The sequence below is a fragment of the Aquila chrysaetos genome, chromosome 8 (assembly GCF_900496995.4).
Source record: "Aquila chrysaetos chrysaetos chromosome 8, bAquChr1.4, whole genome shotgun sequence".
In the NCBI taxonomy this organism is placed as follows: Eukaryota; Metazoa; Chordata; class Aves; order Accipitriformes; family Accipitridae; genus Aquila; species Aquila chrysaetos.
Window position 1 is genome coordinate 13,392,439 of NC_044011.1, and position 24,378 is coordinate 13,416,816.

At 41.9% G+C, this 24,378-nt stretch overlaps 1 protein-coding gene across 9 annotated transcripts in view; it reads left to right on the top strand.

The window, feature by feature from the left end:
- SASH1 (SAM and SH3 domain containing 1) overlaps positions 1-24,378 on the top strand; it is a 570,731-nt gene that overhangs the window by 512,922 nt on the left and 33,431 nt on the right. For 4 of the 9 annotated variants that reach the window (XM_030022551.1, XM_041125390.1, XM_030022556.2 and 1 more), the window contains 4 exons: positions 5,079-5,119; positions 6,674-6,760; positions 8,094-8,206; positions 9,905-10,006. In XM_030022551.1, the coding sequence (XP_029878411.1) occupies positions 5,079-5,119; positions 6,674-6,760; positions 8,094-8,206; positions 9,905-10,006 (343 nt within the window). Of the gene's footprint in view, positions 1-5,078; positions 5,120-6,673; positions 6,761-8,093; positions 8,207-9,904; positions 10,007-19,180; positions 19,369-23,857; positions 24,079-24,378 lie in introns of those variants that run through there. The other 5 variants (XM_030022552.2, XM_030022557.2, XM_030022558.2 and 2 more) reach the window with 4 other exon arrangements.

Here is a 24,378-nt window from a genome sequence, read left to right on the forward strand (position 1 = left end):
AAAGTTTTGACCTGCTTAAAGAGCTATTGCTATGGAAACCTAATGAGAAGATAATTGAATGAAACGTCTTTGCTTTCCATCCCTTTCTCACACTGGTGCCAGCAAGGTCAGAATCTTGCAGGCCTGCTTTCTCTTCAGGTTCATGCAAATTTGATAAAAATACCAAAGGCCTGTTTTCTTCCCTGTGCCAGCTCCGGTTAGATAAATTATCCCGTATTCAGTCAGGAGCAGTTACAAGTCTGTCAGTTTTTCATACTAATTATGTGACTGGGCCATTTTTAATGCACACGGATAACTAAATGGCTTTGCAGCACAGCCAGCGTGGGCTTTCGCATCGGTTTATTCACTGCTATGAATGTGCATAATATTTGTAGATTGAAAATCCCATCCAAAGCATTTTCCTCAATGGGCTATAAATAGTCATTGGGAAGGAATAAGAGGGCCACTATCAGTTTATTGAAGATCATAACAGTAGTGGTTTCATTATCAGATGGTGCTATGCACCTGTGGATTTTATGGTCTATAAATGAGATGCAGCCATGTGTTAAAGCACATCTGCATTTAAAATACTTAGTGTTGAAACAAAAACCCATCAGAATCCTGTCATTCTCAGTTCCCATGTTTGTTCTGTTTCGAGAATGATGAGCTTTCAAAAATCAACAGGCGCATTCATGAAAGCAGCACATGGTGTCATTTGTTTCCTTTCCCAGTTCTGCGGTGTACCAGCACATTCACATCTTGGGGTACGTATGACTGTCTCTTGTAAAACCAGCCGCTCTGTATGTGAGAGAAGCCCTGGCGTTTTTCTGTCTGAGATCAGAATCAGTCCAGAGTTAACAGGGAAAGCTGTAGCCTAGTAGCTCGATGCAGCCTAGTTAAAACATGTCTTAATAATCAGATACAGTCTCAGTTGGCTTATGATGCAAACGTGTGCATTGGTTCTTCCTTGCGCTCAAAGTTTTGGAGCCCACCTCCAGGATTCAAGGGTTAATTTATAAAAGGGAGGGATTGCTTAGGTATAGCAAGGTCATCCCCGCTGCAGGACTTTGATGGAAAGATAGACTGTTCTGGATGCCTGGCTTTGCCATTGTTCTTACAAAACCCACAGGCTGCAAAAGAAGAACCAGAAGTGCCCTCCAGAGGCAGTCCTCATGTCCAGATCTTTGTTGTCAGAGACGTCTGGTCTGGTCTCTATCTTTCAAGCACCCTCTTAAAAGCAGTTAGTGTTTAAAGCTGCCCTCCCTTTTTCTACCTACTGTTAGAATTTTGTCCAAATAGGTTGTCTTAATAGTTAGGAAATGTTAACTTCTCCTTGCTAATTTTTTCCAGCTTATCTACTTGTTCTTGTGTCTGATTTATTAATAGGCAGTAAATTAATCTTCTTGCAGCTTTCAATTTTGACAGACTGAACAGGCAAAACTTTTCTAGCTTTCTCTGGTAAGATAAGCTGTCTGGTTCCTTGACTATTCTAACAGCTTTTTTCTTTACCACTTCTGGTTTGAATTCATCTTTCTTGAGCATGAGTAATGATGGTTGTACAGCTGTTCCCATATATATTCATTCTTTGTACTGCCATTGGAATTTCCCATCCTTACGCCTGTTAGGATTAACGTGTTGGGTTTTCCTCAGTCACCCTTTTTCAGCTGGTATCCCCAGGTATTCTGTCATTTGCAAACCTCTAGCATTTGAAAGACTTGACTTCCATGCCAGTCCTGTTTGTGTACTTGCACCTTTTAGTGTTGAATGTAAACTCATTTCTGTTAAGCCAGTCTTTCTAATCAGCTAATTCCTGGTCCAGGGTCTCTGCTCTGGCTGTTGCTACTAAATTTTTTGTCACTGATCACTGAGTGGCCTGGTGTAATCTCTGCTAAAATGCATCACCTCTCTAAGGCACTAATATTTGGTTACTCCCAAAAGTAGCTCCATTTTTAGATTATCTATTGTGCTCCCGCCCCGCCCCCCCCCCCCCCCCCCCCGCCCCCTGCATTTGTTTATTTCAGCAGTTTGGCTCCAAGAGGCCTGAAGTATCAGCCTAGAGATGGTTTTGAATTTGTGAGATTAATGGATTAAAGTTTCGACCCCTTCTGCAGCCTGCTTCCAGAGATTATGGGTTGATAAGAAAGTACTCCTTCCCTCTGGCCATAAATCTTTTTTTCTTCTTTCTTGTCTGAACATATACCCATACGTTTCTTCTGCTATACGCTGTGACAGAGTACGTTTCACGTGAGAGCTTGCTAATGAAGTTGTACATCAGACCACAACAAAAATGAAGGCCTCCACGGTGGAGTAATGGCATTTGGCTCCCTTTCAGACACGCAGTGCTGAAACTTCTGCCAAGTGTCACTGCATCATTAACTTTCAGTACAAGTTATCAGTCTATGAATGGAAGAACACAAATCACTTTCAGTGCATGTTCACAGAGGAGCTGCAGATTTAACAGAGTAAGGGAGTGTAATTGGCAAATCAAACATACAGCGACTCCGAGGTACTCAAATTTTTCACCAGACATCTAGGAAGTAAAACGCTTGATTGATTTCACTGAGGTTTTTTAAGTGTCAGAGTTGTCTGGTGGAACTAAAAAGCAAGTGACTTATCAGGCTCTATGTGGTAAGTTTTGTCAGCATTTCCATCTCTTCAGACCAGCTGTTAACATTTTCAAGGTCAGGCCAGGCATGGAAGATTTCCTCTTTAGGGAATGCATGAAATGATAATTGGAATCTGCATCCTCTGATGAAACTCAGCACAGTTCTTAAATCAGTTACAAATGAGAAGGTGGTCTGCTTCCTGTGGATTCTACTCTTGTCTCCACCCCCTCTAGCTCAGGCGCGTCAGAAGTTTGCTCCTGCTGCTCTTCCCCTTCTTTGGAGGCCAGCATGCAACGAGTTGGTGGCCTCAGGCTAATTCCCAGTGAACAGATGTCCACATCACAAACATTGCTGCTACACCTGCTACTTACTTGCATCCCTGTTGGCAACTGCGCAAGAGAAGAAAAGGATTAAAATGGATTTGGAGGCTGAAGAGCACAAGAGACTGCCTCTCCACTTTGAGGCTGATTTCACTAGTGAGGCAGAGTTCTGATCATTAACAGATTTCATTTTCTAAGGGTGGTGATTTGGTGCATTTCATGGATACTAAATTTAGTTAAGTTAAACAGAATAACTGCTTGATGGGTGAGGTCTATGCTTGGGTGCAAAACATACAGAGGATTAATTCTGTCAGTTCCAACAGAACTTGGCTTTCTTTTTACTTGGTTGTCTCCATATACAGGTCCACACACTTTTTATCTGATTTACCTTTATTTAGAAAAATACTCACTGACAACTTTATTTGTAAGTGTCTGGATGAAATCCTGGCCCTATTGAAATTCTTCAAATTTTGACACTGGCTTTTCTGGAGTTTTTGCCCAGAAAGTATGGCGTTTGTATTTTTCTCCTGCATTTGTTATTCAGGCTTCTTAAAAACTAAGCATTTGGTGGCATATCACCTGTATCATTAACTTTCCCCCTTGAAGGGTAAACTTTATCAGCAAGGGAAAACAATAAATGTCTCCCTCTGCCTGGTGCACTACAAATCTGAAATTTGGTTGCTTCAATTAGTTTGCAGTTTGTGCTGGATTAAATTTCTAATCAGTCTGAGGTTGAAGTAAGTTACATTTCAGAGCTTCCCTGTGCCAAACCCTCCTTGTCTACATGAGTTACTAAATCAAACTGAAACTTCATACTGTCTCATTTGCCATTTAACGATGTCTTTGCAAATTGGTGAGCATGTTTTTTGTGCTTACAAAACGTTGGCCAGTAATAGCTTGCATCTTTTAAGCTGTGAACCGGCTTGAACTGAAATTTTCCTTCAAGTGGTTTACTGAATTGATCAAAAACTCTTCATTGCCCTCTTCTGGGGGTCTAAGAAAACACAAGGAGCCTGCGCAAACACTGTGGACAGCAGCAAGAGTACGGCATGTGTGTATTATTATATGGCCTCATTCAAAGAACGATTTGGTTTGAGGTCGTCTTGGTATGCTGGGGTACGCGTGTTTCCATTCTGCATGGCTGCAGTACAGCCACCGCACAATAGGGCATTGTCATGTGGCGGGGCCGAGCTCTCGGCAAAGACGCTGCAGTAATGCTTTGCACTTGGAGCCTCCAGCAAAGCCATTGAAGCTGGCAGAAGTCATTTCGCTGGCTTGGCGCAGCATGGTTAAATAGTGATTCCCATAGGAAGGCTTCAAAGAATAGCACAAGATTTGGTAATTTCTATTAGCTCCATTTATACAGACAAGGGAAAAAAAGGCAGTGAAGCAGGGTGGTGGTGTCTCATCAGAGATCCCACAATGAACCATTGGCGCTGAGTTGGAATCCATTATGGAAAACTGGTTCAACGAACATAAAGACCGAGAACAAAAGATTTACTTGCTGGTTTAGGGGGTTGTTTGTAAAGTCCATGTTCTGTTAAAATGAGTCTCTCCAGCCAGCTTTTGAGGGAGGGAGCATGCACTGGTGGGAAAGCACACAGAAGGGACTTGGGGAGAAAGAAGTTGTAGTCTCCGGTTATCTATGGTCGCACATCAAAGGGTCTGGACAGTTTTCTTCACCTTGTCTTTACACCTCTACTCCTCTCTTCCCCACAGTGGATTCTGAAAGTTTAATGAGTGCATATTTATAAAGCATTTTCAGATAAAAGCCAAATAGGCCGACAACTGTTACACAGCTAAACAAATACAGCATCCCAGTGCTGCAGTTTCTAAGGCAGCCAAATTACTGTTTTACAAATGGAAAGGGGGAAAGTACGTGAAAAAGTGTTTTTCCGAGGGATCCCTAGACTCCTTTGCCTTAACCATAGGTTTCTGTCAGTATATATTTTTCTATGCTGGTCATAAAAGGCATGTTTAAGAGGGGAACTCAGTTACTGTGGTCAGACCAGTGGGTTCAGTTTTTGTTTCCAACTTGCTGTGTTGGGAAGAAAAGGGAAGAGAAAACAGCTCATGATATATTGTTTGGCAACTATAATTTACTGTAATCAGACAGCTCCCATGAAATGTGAGAAGCCTGCATCAATAAGTTCATTTCTCTTTTTTGTCCTAGGCTCTCCATTCATAAATCAAGTTCGGAAGAAGGCTCTGTAGGTCAGTATATTTCATTTTATTTGATACTCCTATGGAATTCTTAAACAGGTTTTGAGTTTTGCTTGTGCTGGGATATGAAGAGCTGAGTAAACACAATGCTGGCAGAAGTCAGCAGCATTTGTGTGTGTGGGCAAGGCGAGCCTCAGCAGCTTTAAGTTAGATGCTGGGTGTCTCAGTGATCACTGAGACTGCCCAACCAGTATTGTCATGTGATAAATATGCATCTTTTGACTCGTTATATTGAATTTCAAATGTCTGCATGTTAGATCACTGCTAGCCTATATGTTTGTATTGTGAAAATGACCACCACCAGTGAATAACAGGGTTTTTTGTTATGTTTGTTCATGTCATACCGGAGTCTCTTCCTTTGTTTCTGAAATATTTTGCCTTCTTAAATATGTATTTGTTTTCCATTGTCTTTCACTTTTTCTTTTGGTTTTTTTTTTTAAACTTACTATAATTAGTTCGTATTGCTATCCTATCCTAACTTGTTAGTTCAGCTGATACAATTCTGGACAAATTTTATTTTGCTTACTGGAGAGGAAAAGAAAAACTGGGAGGTTTTTTTGTTTGGTTTTTTTTTTTAAATGTTTTTCTAGGGACATTTCCACACAGTCTAGATTTAAGCTGTGTTTCAGAGAGTCTGTAAACCCAGCTCTAGGTCTTCTAGGGTGAGGTCCAAAATACTATAGTCATATGCTGAAACTCAGTATAAACTGTGTTCCATCAAATTTTTCAAAAGCAGAGGGATGAAGTAGCTCTTTATCAGTAGTGTTTCTGCCAGATCAGGCACAGTATGTTCTCTTGCAGGTGGCATAAACTTTATAGCATGTGCCCTGGTTAATTCAACAGAACTAATTTACATGCCCTACCTTGAGCCAGATCCTATTTCTTTTTTAGAACAAATGATTTACTTCTGGGTCATCAAGCCATATGCAGATCTGAATGGGCATGGACACCCCATCCTTGTACAGTCCAGGCATACAGAGAGCAAGAGTCAGATGTAGCTGATGGTCTCATAAAATTTCTCATGCCAAGTAGTAGCATATGCATGTGTGTTTGTGCATATGTGTGTGTGCATTTATATATATGTAAAGTTTTCTTTTCTGTATAGATATGCACACACATATTAGAAAATTACTTATGTGAGGTGTGCCTCAGGTTGCATAATTGTTGTTCAGTTAAAGAGAATAAACCAACAAAATGCTTCAAAAACACTTCCAGACTTGAGGTTAACAACTCAACAGATATCAAAATGAATGTAAAATATTTTCTGTTTATAATTCAAAATACGTAAGTTACTGGCTTATCTCAGTCCTCTATAGCATTGGCAATTATAAAAGAATGTGCATTTCCCTGAAATAGTTACATCAGCACATTTCTAGTACAGAATAAATCAAGAAAAACAGAAAATTTGAGGGTTTTTTATTCTTGACTTTGACTTAGAAAATACAACTTAATGCTTGAAGGTTTCTCTAGCATTTACTAATTAATTTTTTTTTCTGAAATTCTTTTTCCCTTTCCCCTCATTCTCCCTCCACACTTTCCTTTTAGGGAAAGCAGACTGGAAAAAGAAAAATAAGTTTTTTTGGCAGAATTTCCGAAAGAACCAGAAAGGACTAATGAGGCAGACTTCAAAAGGTAAATCTTTTTTAAGGACACACAGCCTATCCATATAAAATAGAAGGAGCCAGCATCACAAGGGAGTAAAATTGATTTGCAACAGCGTGGCAGCTGGGGGCCTGTGGATCTGGAAATGTCGCAGGTTTGGTTCATCATGACAGGGCTCATAAAGACGAGTCATATTCTGTGAGACTGCAGATAGGAGGCTGGGACGCCTTCGGTCCTGACTGTCCGTGATGTCACACGTGCAAAGTGATGTGGTTAATGTATATTTGCAAGTAATATCTGTAAATGAACAAGATGATTTTTTTTTCCCTGATCCTGACTTGATGAGAGAAATACTGATGTGTTTTAATTGAAAGATCTTTCTCCTTTCTTTGGTATTTGGGTACTTTGACCTGTTTGCTTTTGGCTTGAATCCAACCTCGCACTGTAGGAGAAGACACTACAAGAAGGGAGAAGTAAAAGCGCATCTGGTGACTAGTGCAAATGTAGGATCGATTCCACTTAAACTGTCAGGTGTCTTTCTCTAGTTCTTGTCCAAAAGATGCAGCTGTGCACTGCTTTAAGTATTTATCTTCACAGAGAAAATTCCTGTTTCCCCATGTGTATCTGTTAGATTCTTGTGTTGCAGATGCTTCTCCACGTCGCTATGTCTGTTTTCAGATGGATTGTGAAAGATGACAGCAGCCCGCTTAGGAAGTCAAAAAGGGGCACATTTACACTCTCGGTCAAGAGTAGGTCCCTGCTGGCTCTCAAGGCAAAGTTCTAATTGCCCATGCTGACATGTCAAGCACATACCCAAAGGAGAGGTCCTGGAGTTGACAGCCCCAATACCTCCAGCACCGTGTGCCAGCTCAGGGGCTGATTAGATAGCCTGGATAGACTGGGGGATGTGGCCAGTCCGCAGCAGAGAGCTGCAAGGGCCCAGCACACCATTCATGAAGAGGCTTCCCATCCGCTCTGGCAGCTGACTGCGGTATTCCTCAGGGCTGAGTGCAGGACTTTTCTGCCATTAGCACTTTCACTTTTGATTCTTGTCTTTCAGGGTCAATAACTGAGTGATGACAGTCACTTTTTATTTCTCCTTGTCATATTCTCTTACTTTCAGTGTCAAAGTAGACTTAGTTTTATCACCCTAATTTACTTCCTTTTCTTGCTCAGTTACTTCCAAATCATTCAGTCCTTTGAAATCATAGTGTGAGCCTGCTCTGGGGAGGGTCTGTTTCTGGCCAGCCAGATCCACGTGGCAACCAGATTTCAGAGCACTGGGTAAAATCCAGTTTCCATGTACCCTGCTCTGTGCATGACCTCTTACACGTGCTTGTTATCTCTGTGCTTTTTCCTGCAGGAGAGGATGTAGGGTACGTGGCCAGTGAGATCACAATGAGTGATGAAGAACGGATCCAGCTGATGATGATGGTCAAAGAGAAGATGATCACCATTGAGGAAGCACTTGCTAGGGTATGATATGTACATACTTCAGTTTCCTTAAGAAACATGTTTTAGGATGTAGGATATACCAATTTAGAGTTTTCATTTGCTCAGAAAACAGAAGGGGGAGAAAGCCTGCCTGTTTGTCCCATCGCACTAGGTAGCATAAATTAGATAGCAATTCCTTTGTTTATGGGGAAAAGTGAGATTTAGCTCAACCAAAAATAGATGTCCAGTGCATGGTAAATTGAGTCCTAAAAGCATTTGCTTCTCTCCATGGCAATAAAGGATGCTAATCAGAGAAAAGCTCAAGTGTAGACATTTTCATTGCAGCTGTCTAAAGTAAGGGAGAGGAATCTGACCTGTACTAGGCCTTATTTATCATGTATGTTCATGGGTGTGTTTAAGTACGAAAGGAATGGTTCAGGTTTTGCTGAGCTTGCCTTATTTGTTTCAGAACGCATATATTTCTTATTTTCCTGCTGCTAATGGCTGAAGGGCAGTTTGATTGAAGGCTTCCATTTTCAGCCACTAAAACTTAAAAAAATATTAACGTTTAAGCTAAAATTACTTCTGCTTGTTTCTTAGCCAAAAAGGTGATGTTTTGTTTTAGTAGCCTTCAAGAAAACATATTCAGCTGGTTTTGGCATTTGATACTAAAATCAACATGGATGTATTTTTTGATAAGTATAGTGGCTGTCATAAGTGCTTCTGTACAAAATCTAAATATTAATAAACCACAAGAAAAATAACTGTAAGGTATTGTATTTGTGTAACAATAGGGCTGAGATTTTAATTTCTCAGGAGCCAAAAGGTCAGTGCTGAAGTTCCCACACCACTTCTGATTTTGTACCCTTGTGCAAAATACTGTGATGGAACACAGGGTATTCTGCATGGGCTCCATTAGAGGTCCAGAAAACATGATTTATATCATGAATTGGCACTCAGATAAATTTCTATACTGACATACTGCACCTTGAAATAGATTATCCTAGAATATAAAGTTATGTTATTGTCTGAGGAAAATACTACTTTGCTGGGAATCGTATCATAAAAAAAAAAAAAGCAACATTTTAAAATTACCAGTTGGTAATACTGGGAATTCTTTTACTTCTCTGCTGTTAAAAATTTGGGGGGGGGAGGGGTTGTACCTGATCTGTATGGTTCATATATATACTGGTACTGTTTCCCTCTAGTGGTCTGAGCTACTAGCAGCAACTTTTTTTTTTTCATATCAGTTCTTGATGATCCTCTCAACAGTTTGACTCCAGTAGGATTGGTTTTATGTCTTAAGCCTTTTATTGGAAAATGGGAAAGATGGTCTTTTTTTTTTAAATTATAAAAGGTGGTTCCTAGTCTTTACTGTGGATCATTTTCTTTGTGAAGGAAATTGGCAGGCTATTGTGATTTAGTCTGTCCCCTGTAAACTGTGCCTCTGAGATGGGGATGTATAATTTATATTTTACCAGTGACAGTTCATCAAAATTCAGTATTTACAGATCACTTCCTTTTAAGAAAAAAAAACCAACTCATCACTAAAACTTCTGATTCTAAAACAAATTAATTTATTTTAAACAAGTGAGACATGCAATGCAGAAGTTCTGATTTTCCCAGTTCACAGTGGTACACAGTAAAAAAACGTGAAAGGACATAAACTCTTGCTATTTTAATAAAAATTGGTAGCTGCTTCTCGCTGGAAGATGTTCTCTCTGTCTTTTCAAATTTCAGCTGAAGGAGTATGAAGCCCAGCACAGGCAATCAAGCAGTGTAGATGCTACAGAATGGCCTGATGGATCTTACTCAACATTTGATGGGTCTTCCAATTGTAATGTAAGTACCTGTCATTCTGATACAGCTCCCTAGTATCATTTAATATTTAAATGCTTTTATTGCAGTACAGAAATATCCTGATTCACCCGGTGATTTCCTTAATAGGACATGTGTCATTTGACCTTATGATGCTATGTGCTGTCTGCAGAAAATCTTTAACATAGATTTTAGATCTTCAAGGTCTGTTGTCATAGACTTTAACAGTCTTATTGTATAACCTCTCTTTTTTTCTTTTTTCATTTTTTTAATCTTGCCCTTTGTCACTGAGCTTTTGAAGAACAAGTGATGTCAGGCAAAAATGCCTGTGTTCCAGAATGCACAGAAAAGGTTTTTTAGAGGGAACTGTTTCTCTTTGTTGATTCACAGTAACTGAGAAGTAGAGTTTCTCAGGCCTTCCCAGCCCTTGTTGATACATTCTAGATGAGGGTCTGGCTAAATCCTAGCTGCCTGGTGCTTTCAAGTAGTTCTATCTCTGCATTTGCTAACTGTCAGCCCAGAGAGTTTGCAGCTTTTGCCAGACCTATAATCAGTAAGGCAGCTTTCCTCCATCATTTTTATTTCTGAGCTGTGTAGCTTCTGTTGTTTTTATGGGCACCAGACAGTCTTTTTGTCATGCCATACTGAATTAATTAATTTTTCCTTCCAAATATCTTCATTTTCACTGAGTAGTTTATTCCACTTCATTTCTCTAATTGAAAGTTCACAGATAAATCTTGGAGAAGAACACATTCGGCTGTCAAATCCAAGCTCTTTGTAACCCATATAATTGAATCATAGGCTTTTGAGACCATTGATTGATTTATTTATTTTATTGTCACTGGAATTTCCTGCTAACTGCAGCAGACAGTTAGCTTCTCCCTAAATGAAAAGAGGAATGCTATGTCATTTTATGGGATGTTTAAAATATTTTGTGGTGGAGAAAGATTTTCTTATTTGTATTCAAAAAAAAATATGCCCATCTTTAGTTAAATGGGAGCAGAGCGGGGACTGATGTTGCCTTATACTCTGTTCTGATATATCAGAAATGTGCAAAGAATAGAGACTGACTTTTCTGCACTGATTGTTTAGCTGGTTGAAAGATGTCTTGATCTTTTCCTCATTAGTATTTATAGCCTGAACTTTCCCTTCTCGAGATCTTTGGCTAAGGTACCTATAGCATGAAAGCCTCAGAACTCTCGCTTACCATGCTCAAATCTCAGAAGGATACTGAATGTCTCTCTCAAGTCTTCTGATAGAGGTTTACACTTCTGTTGAAGTTACTGAAAGCTGTGTATACCTCTGAGGACCAAACGTGACTCAGTATTTCCTCCCTAATGGAACGACTTGGCACCTTTTCTCTAAAATTATTTTCCTAAGCCATCTTCGCACTTTGAGCCAACAACTCTGTGGCCTCTCTCTGCTGTTCTGGTAGGATTTGAACCATCCTCCTGCTAACATCAGTGGGGGATCTCTATTCCATTGCTGTAGATACCTCTCAAGATTCTTGCCCTTGCTCCTAGTTTTTATCCTGGTTACATTTAACAGAAGCTGTGAAACTGCTTGCCTTCAAGGGTAAAGCAGATCACGTGCAGAAACGAAACTTCATGCTAGAACAAAAGTCAGCTTGGCTTCTTTTTTTGTGGACAAGAAAGAAACTAGGGTTAACTGGGGTGAAAGACTTTGGGCTATAATTGACATGCAAGAGCGAAAAACAGTGCAAAGTATCAGATAGGTCTAAAGATAGAGTGTGTGTTCACCCAGACTGTTTTGCCAAAGGACATCTCTATTAATCTAAAATTACCACTTTTTAGATGCGCAAAGTTGATTCTGTTTTCAAGTCCTTTCTTTGCCAAATAGTGTGACTTTCAGTGCTATTTGTGTGATTTGTACTCCGTGAATTTGGAATCTCAACTTAAAACTACCCCACTCATTTTATAGAGGCCATGAAGCAAAGATGTTTTTCCATATATTAAAAACATTCTGTTAAGTAGCCCACTGCCTTCTAACCTCAGAAAGTAATTGAAAATATGAGTCACTGAAATTGAAGTTTCTGGTTTGAATTAAAACTCCCTGGGCAATGGCTCTTCTGGTTCTGTTGGCATTTTTTCCGATTTCTTTCTTTTTTTCAGTTTCATGGCCAAATTGTTACTAGGCAGTTTTTAGTGGAACATTGTGATCATATTTGATCATTTTGTAAACATTTTATACACACAAATGATAAAAGCGAATTGCAGAATAATTGCAGATTGAGGGAATTTAGAAAAAGAATAATTTTTAGTTTACTTGCTATACATTTGTTTGGTAACCTTGGGGATTTAAGAGATATCAAGACACTAGTATAATGGCCTTTTTTTTTTTTTTTTTTTACCTTCTCGTTTTATCTTTGCAGGTAGAAAGACCTGCTGCTAGTTAGGAGGACTTAGGAGGATGGGTCACTAGTTTTTTGTGGAGAATCTTGGTCTAGCTTTGCCCAGTGACTACATTTCAGGAAAAAAAAAAAAAAAAAAAAAAAGTTAGAATCTGAGCAACCAGAGAATCTAAAAATGGAGGCAGAATGTCTGGAGTGTTCTAAGGGTTTAAGTACTCCATTGCTTTCAAGTCAGCTCTGCCCACAGCATAAGAACAGCCACCTACAAACTAACATCTAAAGGGCAAAAATCATTAGTTGTTGTTTTCCTTTGTGGGGGGGTAGGGGTGGGGGGAAGAGACCACTTTTTTTTTTAAACTTGTATAGCTATTATATGTTTATGACTAACATCACTGGTGTTGATCCTTAACTCATTTTAAAGATTGATTTAGGGATTCTTTTTCCCAGCTCCTCCTCTTTTAAATTACTATGCCAGGAAATGGAAACTTGCATTTTGTGCCCTTACAAAACTAAACCCTAAACATGAACCACAAAGGATTGAAGGGTCATCATCTCGGTATCCGAAGGGAGGCAGCCCAATGTCATTGCTGTGCGGTTAATTGTATGTCCTGTTTGTTTGCTCTTAAGAAACAACCAACCAACCGAAGGCCTTGCCACGTCAGTAGGTGACTTGGTTCTCTTCCACTTTAGAGAAGTTTGTAGTTTTTAGTCTCACTACTGTGGTCCCTTTGTTTCACAACAAAGTATGCGTGTTATTTAATTGCTAATGTGGGAATGCAGTTGAAACTGTTTTCCTTTTTAGTCAGATGTATCAAAAGTCTAAAACGCCTCATCATTTTTTTACCACTTTATTTCTGAGTATTTATGTTTCATCTCTGTTGGAATGAAGGCTGCTCACAGTAACACTAGACAAGCTTTCATTGCCTTGTGCCAGGCTTTGGGATGTAAAGCAGGTGCAGATTGCAAATGGATCTCTTTCTGGATTTTAGATAAGGGCCTATTTGTCCTCAGGAGTCAGAAAGTCCAGGGAAAGAGAGGACTTCAAAATTGTACCACATTCTTTCTTTACACTGAGGTGCCTTTTATGCTTCTTAAAGATAGAAGCTCATTTGATAACTTTTGGGGGCTGAAATTCTCAGTTCATCTAAAACAGGGCTGCTTCATCCCCAGAGCCCCACTGGTACAGCTCCAGCCCAGCTCGGAGGACCAGCATTAGGAGAAACCAGTATAAATCCTTTCCTGTGCCCTCTGCTGAAAGACTGCTAATTGGTACCAGTTGCCATGTTTGATGCAGCAGTGGGGGAAAGAGAGAAGCAGGAGGGAGGTTGTGACAGGAGTGCGTATCATATGTGTGCTGCCACTGAAACAAACCACTAATTAACTTCGCTGACGGTTTCTGTAGATGCAAGTTAAATGAAGTTGTAATTATCTCTGGACTGAACTGTTTTGTTGGTCTCATCAGGCTTCTGTGTTTCAGTTTTGATCAGCGGATAATGGTCAGCCATCCAGAGCTCATTAACGCAGCTTCCAGGTAGCATAGCCGGCCTTCGTTTGAAGGGTGCTGCAGTGAGCTGTGCCGGGCTCCCCCGAGACCTCCCCACCTGCCACATGTGGCCTTAGCAGCCTTGGGAGAGAGGCCATAGAATTTATGAGCGGGGAGAACAAAAACAGCATCTCCCTCCAAAAGCATGGCCCGCAGGTGGGCCCGCTGGAAGCCCGCGGTGCTGTTTTACCTCCCTGCCCTCCCAACACCGCTTTACCCAGGACTGTCAACGTGGCACCATTACCAGTAGGAAACTGGTGCCCTGTTTGTTTTCGCAGAGGAGGGTGGCAGCGGTTGTGCAGACCTGGAGGCGTGCTGTGCACATCTGCATCTGCCATGAGGCTGGTGCTGGGGAAAACTCCCCCTTGCGTTGCCACTCTTTCTGACTTCTATCGATCCTCTTTGTAACAGACGGCAGCAAATCGAGTCCCTACAGCAACAGCTCTAGCTAGAGTGAGATAATCTTTTGTTGCTCCTGTTCTTCGTATTATTTCCTGAGGACATTTTTATTTACCAAGTCATTAAATGGGGCTAAAAGCTGAAAGAGTGTGCAGCATAGGGTTTGTGTCTACTACCAGTGTCAGAGGCAGAGTAACAGATGAGAATGGACTTTGGGTTGTATTCGTTTCAATCCGAGAGATGCTGAAGCTCTTGAATCAGGATTGTATTACCTATGGTACAAAGCTGACCGACAAAAGAGGAAGTCTGATAGAATTATCTCTGGCTCACGACAGTCATTACTGTGCTGTTCGGTAAGTGTGAAGAGTAGGAAGAAAAGAAATAATTACAGTATAACTTCTGTAGCACCAGCTACCTTGAGAGTAAATCTAAGTTTAACTACAGCAAATCCACATTATTCAGAGTTATACTGCATTTCAGTGGTTCAGATTGTGGATGCTTTCTAAATACAGTGATTTTAAAATTGATTTTTATTCATATTACTGATGGATTCTTTAAATGTTTAACCATTTGTTAACATTATTATTGCTTATACTACAGAACTGTTAGAGTAAACAGGAAAAAGCCCTTCCTTTGGTACAGTCAGTTTAACTTGTTAGAACTAAGCTCAAAGTTGATGCATATTGTGAATCAGCATTGGGTATCAATGGCGACTAGGGTATGATGACTTTTTTTTTATTTAAACAGTAGTGTTTAAGCTGAGGCAACACAGATACTTTGAGCATTTTGAATGCTGTGTGCTATGGTAGCCCCCGTTTTTGCTGTTATCACAGAACTTAACCATTTTTTCTAAGGTTGGGTTTGGGGTTTTGGTTTGGTTTTTTTTTTTTCCATGAAAGGCTAAAGGGGGGAAGAGGATGCTTCTGTGTTTCAGTTCTTGGAGAACTTGTTGCCACCTCCAGTCCTTGCATGCTCTTTGAAATAATGGGGGGGAGCTGATGTTGAGCATGGCTATGAATGAATGCAGGGCTTTGATCTTTGCTTCGAAGAGTCTAGTGACCCGATTTCTGTTAAGATTTCGTGAAAGGCACTGATGTGCCTCATTGTGTTGGATGGTATATTTATTATTACTATCCGAGTTCCTGTAATACTGTCAGTGCTTAGTAACAGTTATGATGAAGAAAGAGCCTGTAATAAGAAATGGCTCAAAATGATAGTACTGAATTCCCACACTATGTGCCTAACACAGGGACCTGTCCTGGGAGCTGCTGGCTGCCCTCCCTTTCCACTGATCTCAGGGACAGTGTCCAGCACCTCTCGGTGAAAGCTAGCAGCAGAAGAATTACAGCATATTTTGTTACGAACGTCCCCCCTCTCTATCCATGCATATGAGCAGGGTTTCCCATTGGTATAGTAATACAAAAACCTTCATGAGAGAAACGCAAACCGTCATTACAGTTCCCAGGACACAACACAAAGTTTAAGTAAGGTCAGCGCTGTGGAGTGATGATAGCAGAGTGAGAGACCATTGTTGTGGTTATATTTGGTTTTGCAGAACACTGTAAGGAGTTTTTTACCTATTTGGTCTAAAATTTTCCAGAACCCTTTAGAATTTGCAGGAGAAACGCATTTATTTACGAATAAAACTGTATCACTTTAAGTATTATTTACCGTGCAAGACCTGCCCATGTTGTCATCGGATACAACTTGACTAGGTGTGTGTCCCTAGTGGGACACAGGATTGTACTGAGCAGCTGGCAGTAATGTAGCCCAAGTAAACCTCCTGCTCACTGCCAGTAGGAGTTGCTCCTGCAGATGTGAAGACTGGATGTAATTAGGCTGTTGTAAGGTCTTTCAGAAAAATCTTCCTGCTATCATGACTCAGAGAAGAGAGCTTACACTAACATGCAGGCATGTTACATACAGTGACTGTAATTAAGCATGTTCATAACCACTTCTGTTTTGACTGCATTCACACAAGCCCTATTGACTGACTTTACCGCAAAATGTTTGGCCATGTATTTGGGGAGGGTGGGAGGTGGGAAGGCAAATTAATTTAATATTCATTCTAACACATGACTTGGCTTTTTTTTATACCTTTTTGCCCTTGGGCAGATGCCAAATTTCTCTGCTTATTACCTAGAGGGTGGGGGACAGTGGTAACAGCTTTTTCCTATTCTCCCTGTATGCATCAGCCAGCAGGAGATGCTGTAATCCATAATGTGGTTTCCCTGCCCCCATCTTTTCTGAGACCAAGCCTATTAAATTGGAACAAAGCCTTGCTCAGTTCAAGAATTAGGAATCTCAAAAGCCATGTGTTTCACTGCCCTATTTGGCAGACCCAGGCTGAATAATCTTTACTTGTGGTACAATAGAAAATTTTAATTGCGCTCCTGTCAGCTACCACTTGCCTCCCCTCCCCACTGCTAGTGTTTCCTTCCTCGCACTTAGCACGGTAACATTAATATTGTTTGAAAATACTATAAGAATGTAATTTAAATTACTACACCCTTCACTAAAGGGAGCTCATTCTCTTCTTTTTTTTTTTCTTTTTTTTCCTCCAATATGACTTTCACTGTATTTCATGTATTGCTGTTCCACCCTTGGTTTTCCGAAGTGCCGGGAGGTTGGTTTCCAGTGCCAGTGGTGTACTCCATTCATTAATAGTACAGGCTACACCAAAGAAAAGGGATTCTCCCCAGGCCTTCTTAACCTTGCCAAAACACAAGATGCAGTTGAGACCTCCTTGTTAGAGACTCTCTTTCCCATATGTAGAGGAGTCTGCAGGAGAATTGGAAAGGAACGTTGTATTGTAACAGATACGGAATAATGTGATGCAGAGCTTCATTCTGCCACATATACCTATGACAAGTGGTACATGAGTACAACTGTAATGTCATTAAAATTAATTATGCTAATCAGGGAGAGAAACACTTTGCCATGAGGAAATGTGTCTGGCTTGCAGATGCAAACGTCAGCAGTGTGCTTCTCAAAATTACTTAACTAAAACCTGGAAACAGTTAACATCTAGGAATTTGCCTAAGCAGCTATTCTAGTATCAAGACAGACCTCCTGGGAGAATTAAATTTGCGTGCTCTCGTTACTTATGACAAATATTTCCCACTAATTTCAGCAAGCAGTGTCGTCACCAGCTAATGTGTAATATATCTTTCACCAAAGTAGCCGTTGGATGCTCCTTTGATTTCCTTGTAAGTAATCACAGACCGAACCCAGACATGGTTACCTGGGGGGGCTGACACTTCCACTGCACGTTTTAGACTTACACAGCCCTTGCAATTCATGCTCTTGCAGTTAATTATGTGAAGTGGCAAAAACATTTATGACCTCTGTTAATTTTCTTAAAAATTTTGGAGACCATTATTTGTAACCTCAGGATATGATGTGGATTATCACATCTGAGCTTCACACAGTTTTCTATAAACAGCCTCTGCAAGGATTAGAGGTTTGCGAAACTTTCTTAATGAAACCCAAAACCTTCAAAACTCAAGTTGCAAAGCCCCAAACTTAGATCAGTTTCACTCATGGCCATGAACTTTTAAGGGAATCTGGGATACATTTCAAGGAAGTTGCTGTCATGTTTCACTTGATGTGGGCTGGTATGTTATTGAAATTGGAGAACACTAGCTGGTTTTATCTGAAGCTTAGAATTTTCCATAGGGCTTTACATCAGAGTTTTGGGGCTGAAGTAATTCAATGGTAAGAACCCAGCTACAACACACCAGTAAATCTAGTTTACATGACCACTAGGGAGTAGAAAAGCTGTGTACGGTCACTAGTACAAAGATGGAGAAATTGAAAAAGGACATTTGGCTAGGTGGCTCATTGAAATCAGCCAGTCATCCAAGGAAGGAGATGTTTAACCCTGTTGTGATTTCACTGTGTGATTGATCTGCGGTGAATCCAGATTAACTGGGCATTGATGGTGTGGTCCTGAGTAAGGGGAGTCTTTTCTGAGCTTAAAGAGGGTGCTGTTGTGGTATGCCTTTGCTACTGTTTTCCACCACTGGATAGCAGTGCTCCTAATTAGTAGAGGTTTTGGTCTGTGTTTTCTTGTGCTCTGAGAAGAATTGTCCAAATTCTGGATTTGTCCCAAGGTTTGAGATTAGGTATGGTTGACTATAAGAGGAGTGCCAGTTTACTTGAGCATCTCAGCGTCTGTTTCTTAGGAAGGGAGGTCTGAGCCCAGCCTAGGAGGAGAAGTTGGAAGTCACGCTACAATGCTTCATAAAGCCGCAATGTGGCTAATTCTAGACCAGTCTGATTATTTCTGAATTAAACATAATTTGCCTTTCCAGTTCTTAGTGATGTTCTTTTTTTATAGCACTGAAACCAAAGGGAAAGAAAAAAAATAAAGTATCTTAAGTTCACTAATTTAAAAAACATTAAGCAAGGTTTATTTTTCTGTCAAATTAGCCCTTTATAAAGGGAGATTCTCAGGGGGGCTTTTTGTCAAAAGAATTAAAAAGTGAAAATAAAAAAAGCCTGGTAAAGGGCCTAAGTTATATTTCCTATAGACACAGCCTCCACTCTAGCGGTCGTGTCTGAGGGTCAGTCTTCGTCCTGGCTTTGCAGAGATTCTCTGTATTTTTTTCTTTCACTGAAATTCCATAGACAGTAATTAAGGAACTGGAGGCCAGCAAGAGGTCAGCAAGCCTTCGTCAGTGAAAACAGGGATTGTTTGCCATGTACAACACTCCCTTTTTTCCTTGTGGTGAATAGAAGATTTGCTTAGAGCTGATGACTTATGCCTTTCTTGCAAGTTATGCAGCTAGCGAGTAACTGGGGGAATCAATCAGTGAGCAGAAAACAGCTAATTGAGTCCAGCATCACGCTTTTTTCTTCTTTACATATTCAGTGCTGGAATCGGAGCCAGTTTGGTGTCTGATAATGTAACTCCACAGAAGAGGCATTTTGTGCACAGGATTCGGAGCGAATACAATACTTAAGAAGAAGGGTCTACTGCTGAATTTTAGGGTTACGAAGCTGACAGCAGTTGAGGACTCAGGGGGAATTACTCGAAACTGAGCTTTAGGCCTATAAATGCCGAAGCTGGTAAGTCACTGAGCATGTAGCGTGATGTGGAGAGGATGTGCCTCCTGTTTCAGAGAGGGAGAAAGAGAAAAGGCTTTTGTGGTTATTCTTAGGCACAGCACAGCATGCATAGCTTTTCTCGGTTCTCCTCTTCGTTTCCTTGGGCTTTTAAGTTCTTTTCTGTTCTGTTTTCCTGTCTCTGACTTTATCCAGGCATCTTTAATAAAAATTTTTAAAAAGTTAGAATGGTTGGGTTTTTTGGCAGATGTAAAGCCTGTTAGAGAGAAAGAAGAAAGGACACGTGTAGCCACGTCTCCTAAAGGGAACAGCAAAATCTCTTTGCATTTACTATAGAGCTTGTAGCTCTGAAGTGAGCTAGCCAGGGCTGGGGGATGTGATGTGATATGCCCACGAGTCTGAATGTGGCTTTTTGCCCCACTTTGCTGAACAAGAATTGTCTGATAGCCAAAAATAATTGCAGCTTGGGCTTAATCAGCTATTAAGAGATTTCCTTGTTTCTTAGATGGGAGGCTTCCTAGAGATTTCAGTTTGGGGCTGAACTATTACTGGGCATAAAGTGAACTGTAAAATTGTAACATCTCTCTAAATGGCTTCACACAGCTCATGTAAAAGTCACGTATGTTTTTGTTTATGGAGCTGAAACAGATTAATCAGTTATGATAGCTTTAACTGGATATTGTTCTAGTGTTTCTTAAACATTTTTATTAGGACCTGGCTAGCAGGCTTTGCCTATCTTGTGTTTTTTAAGGGCTGCTGCTATAATCCTGAAGTGTTTCCAAACATAGTCCTGCTGAAGGCTAGCTACTTACTTCTGGTTTACATTTTGCCAATTAATTCCAAGTACCCTAATAAACGTTAGGTTTCTCTGTGTGTGTGCGCGTGTGTGAAGCACTAATTCAAAGGGGGAGGTTAGGATTGTTATTTCTATGGCGTGTGAAATGGGCTGGGTGTTAGAGAGCAGCAGAGCAAGGCGTGTGCCCTGCCTCCAGAGCAGGCAGCGGCAAAGAGCCTGCGTGAGAAAAGCGGGAGAGAAAGCAAAGAGGGCGCCGGGAGCAGAACCGTAGATAGCTCCTTGAATATCAAAGTACGCGTGCTAATTTCCTATTTGTTCCTGGATGCAAGGCTTTTCACTTTGATCTTACAAACGAGATGAGGCAAAGCGTGGCCTTTAGAGGTGCACGAGTAGGAAAAGTTTTCCAAGGAGAGGAGACGCTAGAGGTGGCAGAGGGAATTGATCTCTCCTGGATTTGAGAGCACCTTCAGAGGTTTGTGGCCACATTTGTTAGCGGCGAAGAGCTGGGTGGTGGGGATGGGCCTTGGCCTCTGCGTAATTTTCCAGCCATGTGGTACGTGGTGGCTGCAGTCCTCCGCATGCAGTCCTTGGTATTTCCAGATGCTGTTAATTTAGTCCCCGTTTCCCTGTAGTCCTTCGCGCGTTTGTGCAGCCGAGCTCTTCCAAGCTGGCGGGTTTCCGCACCGTGAGAGCATTGCAGATGTGCCGGGGACGCACTTGCTCCAAGCGGCGCGGGGAAAGGCGGCTCCGCCCGGCCAGCCCCGCCAAGGGGGCCCCGCAGGCTTCGCCGGGTCCCCGGCAGCCCGGCCGAGCCCCGCGCTCTCTTTAAAGGAAGCGCGATTTTTTTGTGCGTCGGCTTTGGACAATTTGTTATGGTTTAAGGCTGTGGAGCCAGCTGTCTGCAATCTGATGTAATGTTGCCCTGGAAACCAGAAATGAAACACTTAAGCATTCACCACAGAATTACTACATACAGCATTAGCCAAAATAATTAAAAGTTGAGCCATATGGGCTTTCAGATGGAAAAATTTGGAGCGGAGGAGATGGAAGTTAAGTTGTTCCTATTTGCAGTACTGCAAATCCGTTTGTTTTCCCCTTGGTGTGTGGGGAGAGGCCTGCTCTGGCGGTGCGTGGGGGAGACGGGGGGATGGAGGGGCCCCGGCTGTTTCACCGGCGCGTTAATGACGCCGAGGCTTGGCCTAACGAAGACGGCCATGTGCCGGGGGCTGGGGGAGGCGTTGGCGGAGGGGTGCGCAGCGTGGCCGCCTCCTGTGCCGGAGAGCCTCCGGCCTAGCCTCTTGCAGACGCGTCGTTCCCTCTTTTAATAGACTGCGTCTACCCCTTTTGCAGTGCTGCAGTGCACTGAAGCACTTGCTGAAGGGCGAGAGGGGGGCTGGCAGCCAGCTGCGTTGAAGCCCCGTGCCAAGGCCTGGCTGCTAGAGCTGTCCAGGAAGACATTTGCCCAGCCCGCCACGCGTTGGGGAGATTGGGGTGATTTTTCTCATCTGAAGTCAGGGACAGCCACCAAAAAAAGCAATTCGGTCACTGTGGAAGTGGGGGGGGGGGGGGGGGAGCGGGTAGAGTGGGTCAGGGAAGTCAAAGCATCGAAGTTCGGTGACTTCCAAATATGTCGCTTACGGCCTGAATGCTTTACATTTCTGCTTTCTGTTTAATATTAGCTGTAAAAGAAAGCATTCTTGAGCTGGAAAATTAAGCTCTGTTTCCCCTGTGCCAAAATGGAAACTTTTGATAATTTCAAGGCCTTTTTTTAAAAAATTGTTTCAAAAACAGGAAGCGAATCTCAAGTAGTCCTTTTTCAAAACGGTTTCATTTTCAAGGAATCAGCATTATTTGACAAGAAAGTTTCCTGAGCGGCACCACTGGCGTAGTCACCGACGTTTTTAGGCCTTTTTGCATGAACTTATTAGCCATCCTTTTCCTTTACAGAAGATTTTCCGTGCCACATGCTACCCGATATGATAGGAAATAGGTTGCTGTAGAGGGACTGACTTTGTTTTTAGTTGACCCATAATCTGGCGGCTCCTGTTGTTAAACATGAGCTGTTCTTGCCTCTCTCGGCCAAGCACTGGCACTGGGAAGGGTCTGTCACTGCCTGCAGAGGACCCTGGCTCAAAGGGTGCCGGGAGTCCTGAAGCAGCAGGGAAGACCAGCTGGCACTGGATTACAATGGGACTTTATTTATTTTGAAGTGTGGTGGGGACTCCCTGTACCACCCACTCGGGTTTGATGTCAGTACCTTGTGCTGAGGCTATTTTGGCGCTCGCTTTCGCAGTGGTAGTCATGAATGCAAATGTCAAACATCGTAAAAGCTTTTGTTGTCGTTGTTGAGTCTTCTTAACTCTGAGGGGGACAGTTCTTTATTGGGTACCAGTGGTGCAAAAGTAAGACTAGTTGTTTATTCTTTGATGAAATCCTGACCGGGAGGACCAGGTATGAGCTGTTCTCTAAGTCTCATAGAGCTCACAATTTTACAAACAGTAGTCTTGCAAACCAAGGGTATGCGAAAAGTAATGAAGGAAGGCAATGACTTAGAGTAATTGCATTTAAACATTTAAACACAACTTGAGTGCAGGGTACGCATGATGGTTGCTTGCCAGGATGCGCTTAACGGCCTAAGAAGTCTCGACTAAACTTCTTGATTACGGTCAATAATCCATTTGTCATCATATCTAAATATGTCTGTCTCGTTGTTTGACATGTCATTAAATTGTCCCAGCCATAATCTCTGAATTAATGCTCATCTTGCTGTTTAATTTATCTTGATATAAACAAGTCTGGTACTCCTCTTTACAGCCCTATTTTTCCTGAAGGAAGATTATTAATTACCTAGCCAGCCTGTACCCATAATAAACGCACTCCTGCAGCTTTCAGATGGCAGAATGGCAATTCCTTCTGCCATATGTGGTCCATTTGGTATTTCTTCTTGTTTTGGAGTAACATGAAGTTTGTGGGAAATCAGTAATTGACAGTGCCCTTGTAGAAAGTGGCTGAAAGGTTGCTCTGGTATGGTTCTGCTGGCCTTGTGAGGTGTGTGCCTGCGAGGTAGGCTTTCAGAGCTGCCCCAGCTCCTTCAGGCACTGTTGTGCCTTTGAAAGTGTACCTGTGCAACTGCTAATTGGTGTCCTGCCCCGTGGCATCTGCCGTTATTGCCACATCCTGATATTTAAGTGTATTAGAAAAGCAGAAAGGTTCTTATATTTGGCCTGTCTTTTATTCAGCCTTCAGATAAGCAGACAGCATTTTTGCTGGGGAAGACGAGAGGGTGGCGCCTTTTTTTTTTTTTTTTTTTCTGGCTTGCGTTTGTTGGGGATTTTTCTTTTTTAAAAAGTTTAATTAAGGAGAAGGAGACAAAAGGATGAGCGTGCCGTGGAAACCCAGATATCTGTGCCGACAGGAAGTTGCATGAGGGTATTTAGAACTGACCATTAGGAATGCGGTGAATTAGCTGGGACCGCGGGTGAAAACAAAGTAAGGTATATGATCCATACCACGCTCCAGCTGGAGCCCGCGCTGCGCACAGGAATGTGCACCGGTGCACAGTGCCAGGGCTGTCCTGGCCGAGCCAGAGAGCCCTGCTGGCCTCCTCTCCTCTCCTCTCCCCTTCCCTTCCCTTCCCTTCCCTTCCCCCCGCCGCCTTCCACATTCTGAACTGATTAAAACAGAGGAAGTAGCACATTGAACGTTGGATCTGGCTCGAAAATTGAAGTCGTCTTCTCGTTCACAAGGAATGGATTGTTTCAGCTTGTTGTGTCACTGCTGCTGGAGAGAGGGGAATTTTTTTTTGTCTCTGTAATGTTTGATACTTGAGGGAAAACAGCTGGAACCAAGCATACTGGATCAGATGCGAAACGAAACGGGATGCTGGGGAATATGGACTGCACTGTATATCTGAAAAGGTCAGAGTTTTCCCTTGGTCAGTGCTGGAGGAATGCTGTGTCCATCTTAATTCCAGCCTCAAGAGCCTTCAGGAGGAGTGTAGGGAGCAGGGAGGAGGAAAGGAATATTTTGTAGCTGTGGCAGTTGGTGAGCGAGGCAGATGAGGTCTCCTCCTTCCTTTTCCTTCCCGTCCCTTTCTTGTGCTGCTGTTTTTGATTTTCTGGGAAGACTGAGGGGGGAAAAAGCAAGTCGTCAATGACACAGCATCAGTTTGGAGAAGCTGTTTATAACCAGGTTTAAACAGCAAGTTCTGAGATGCC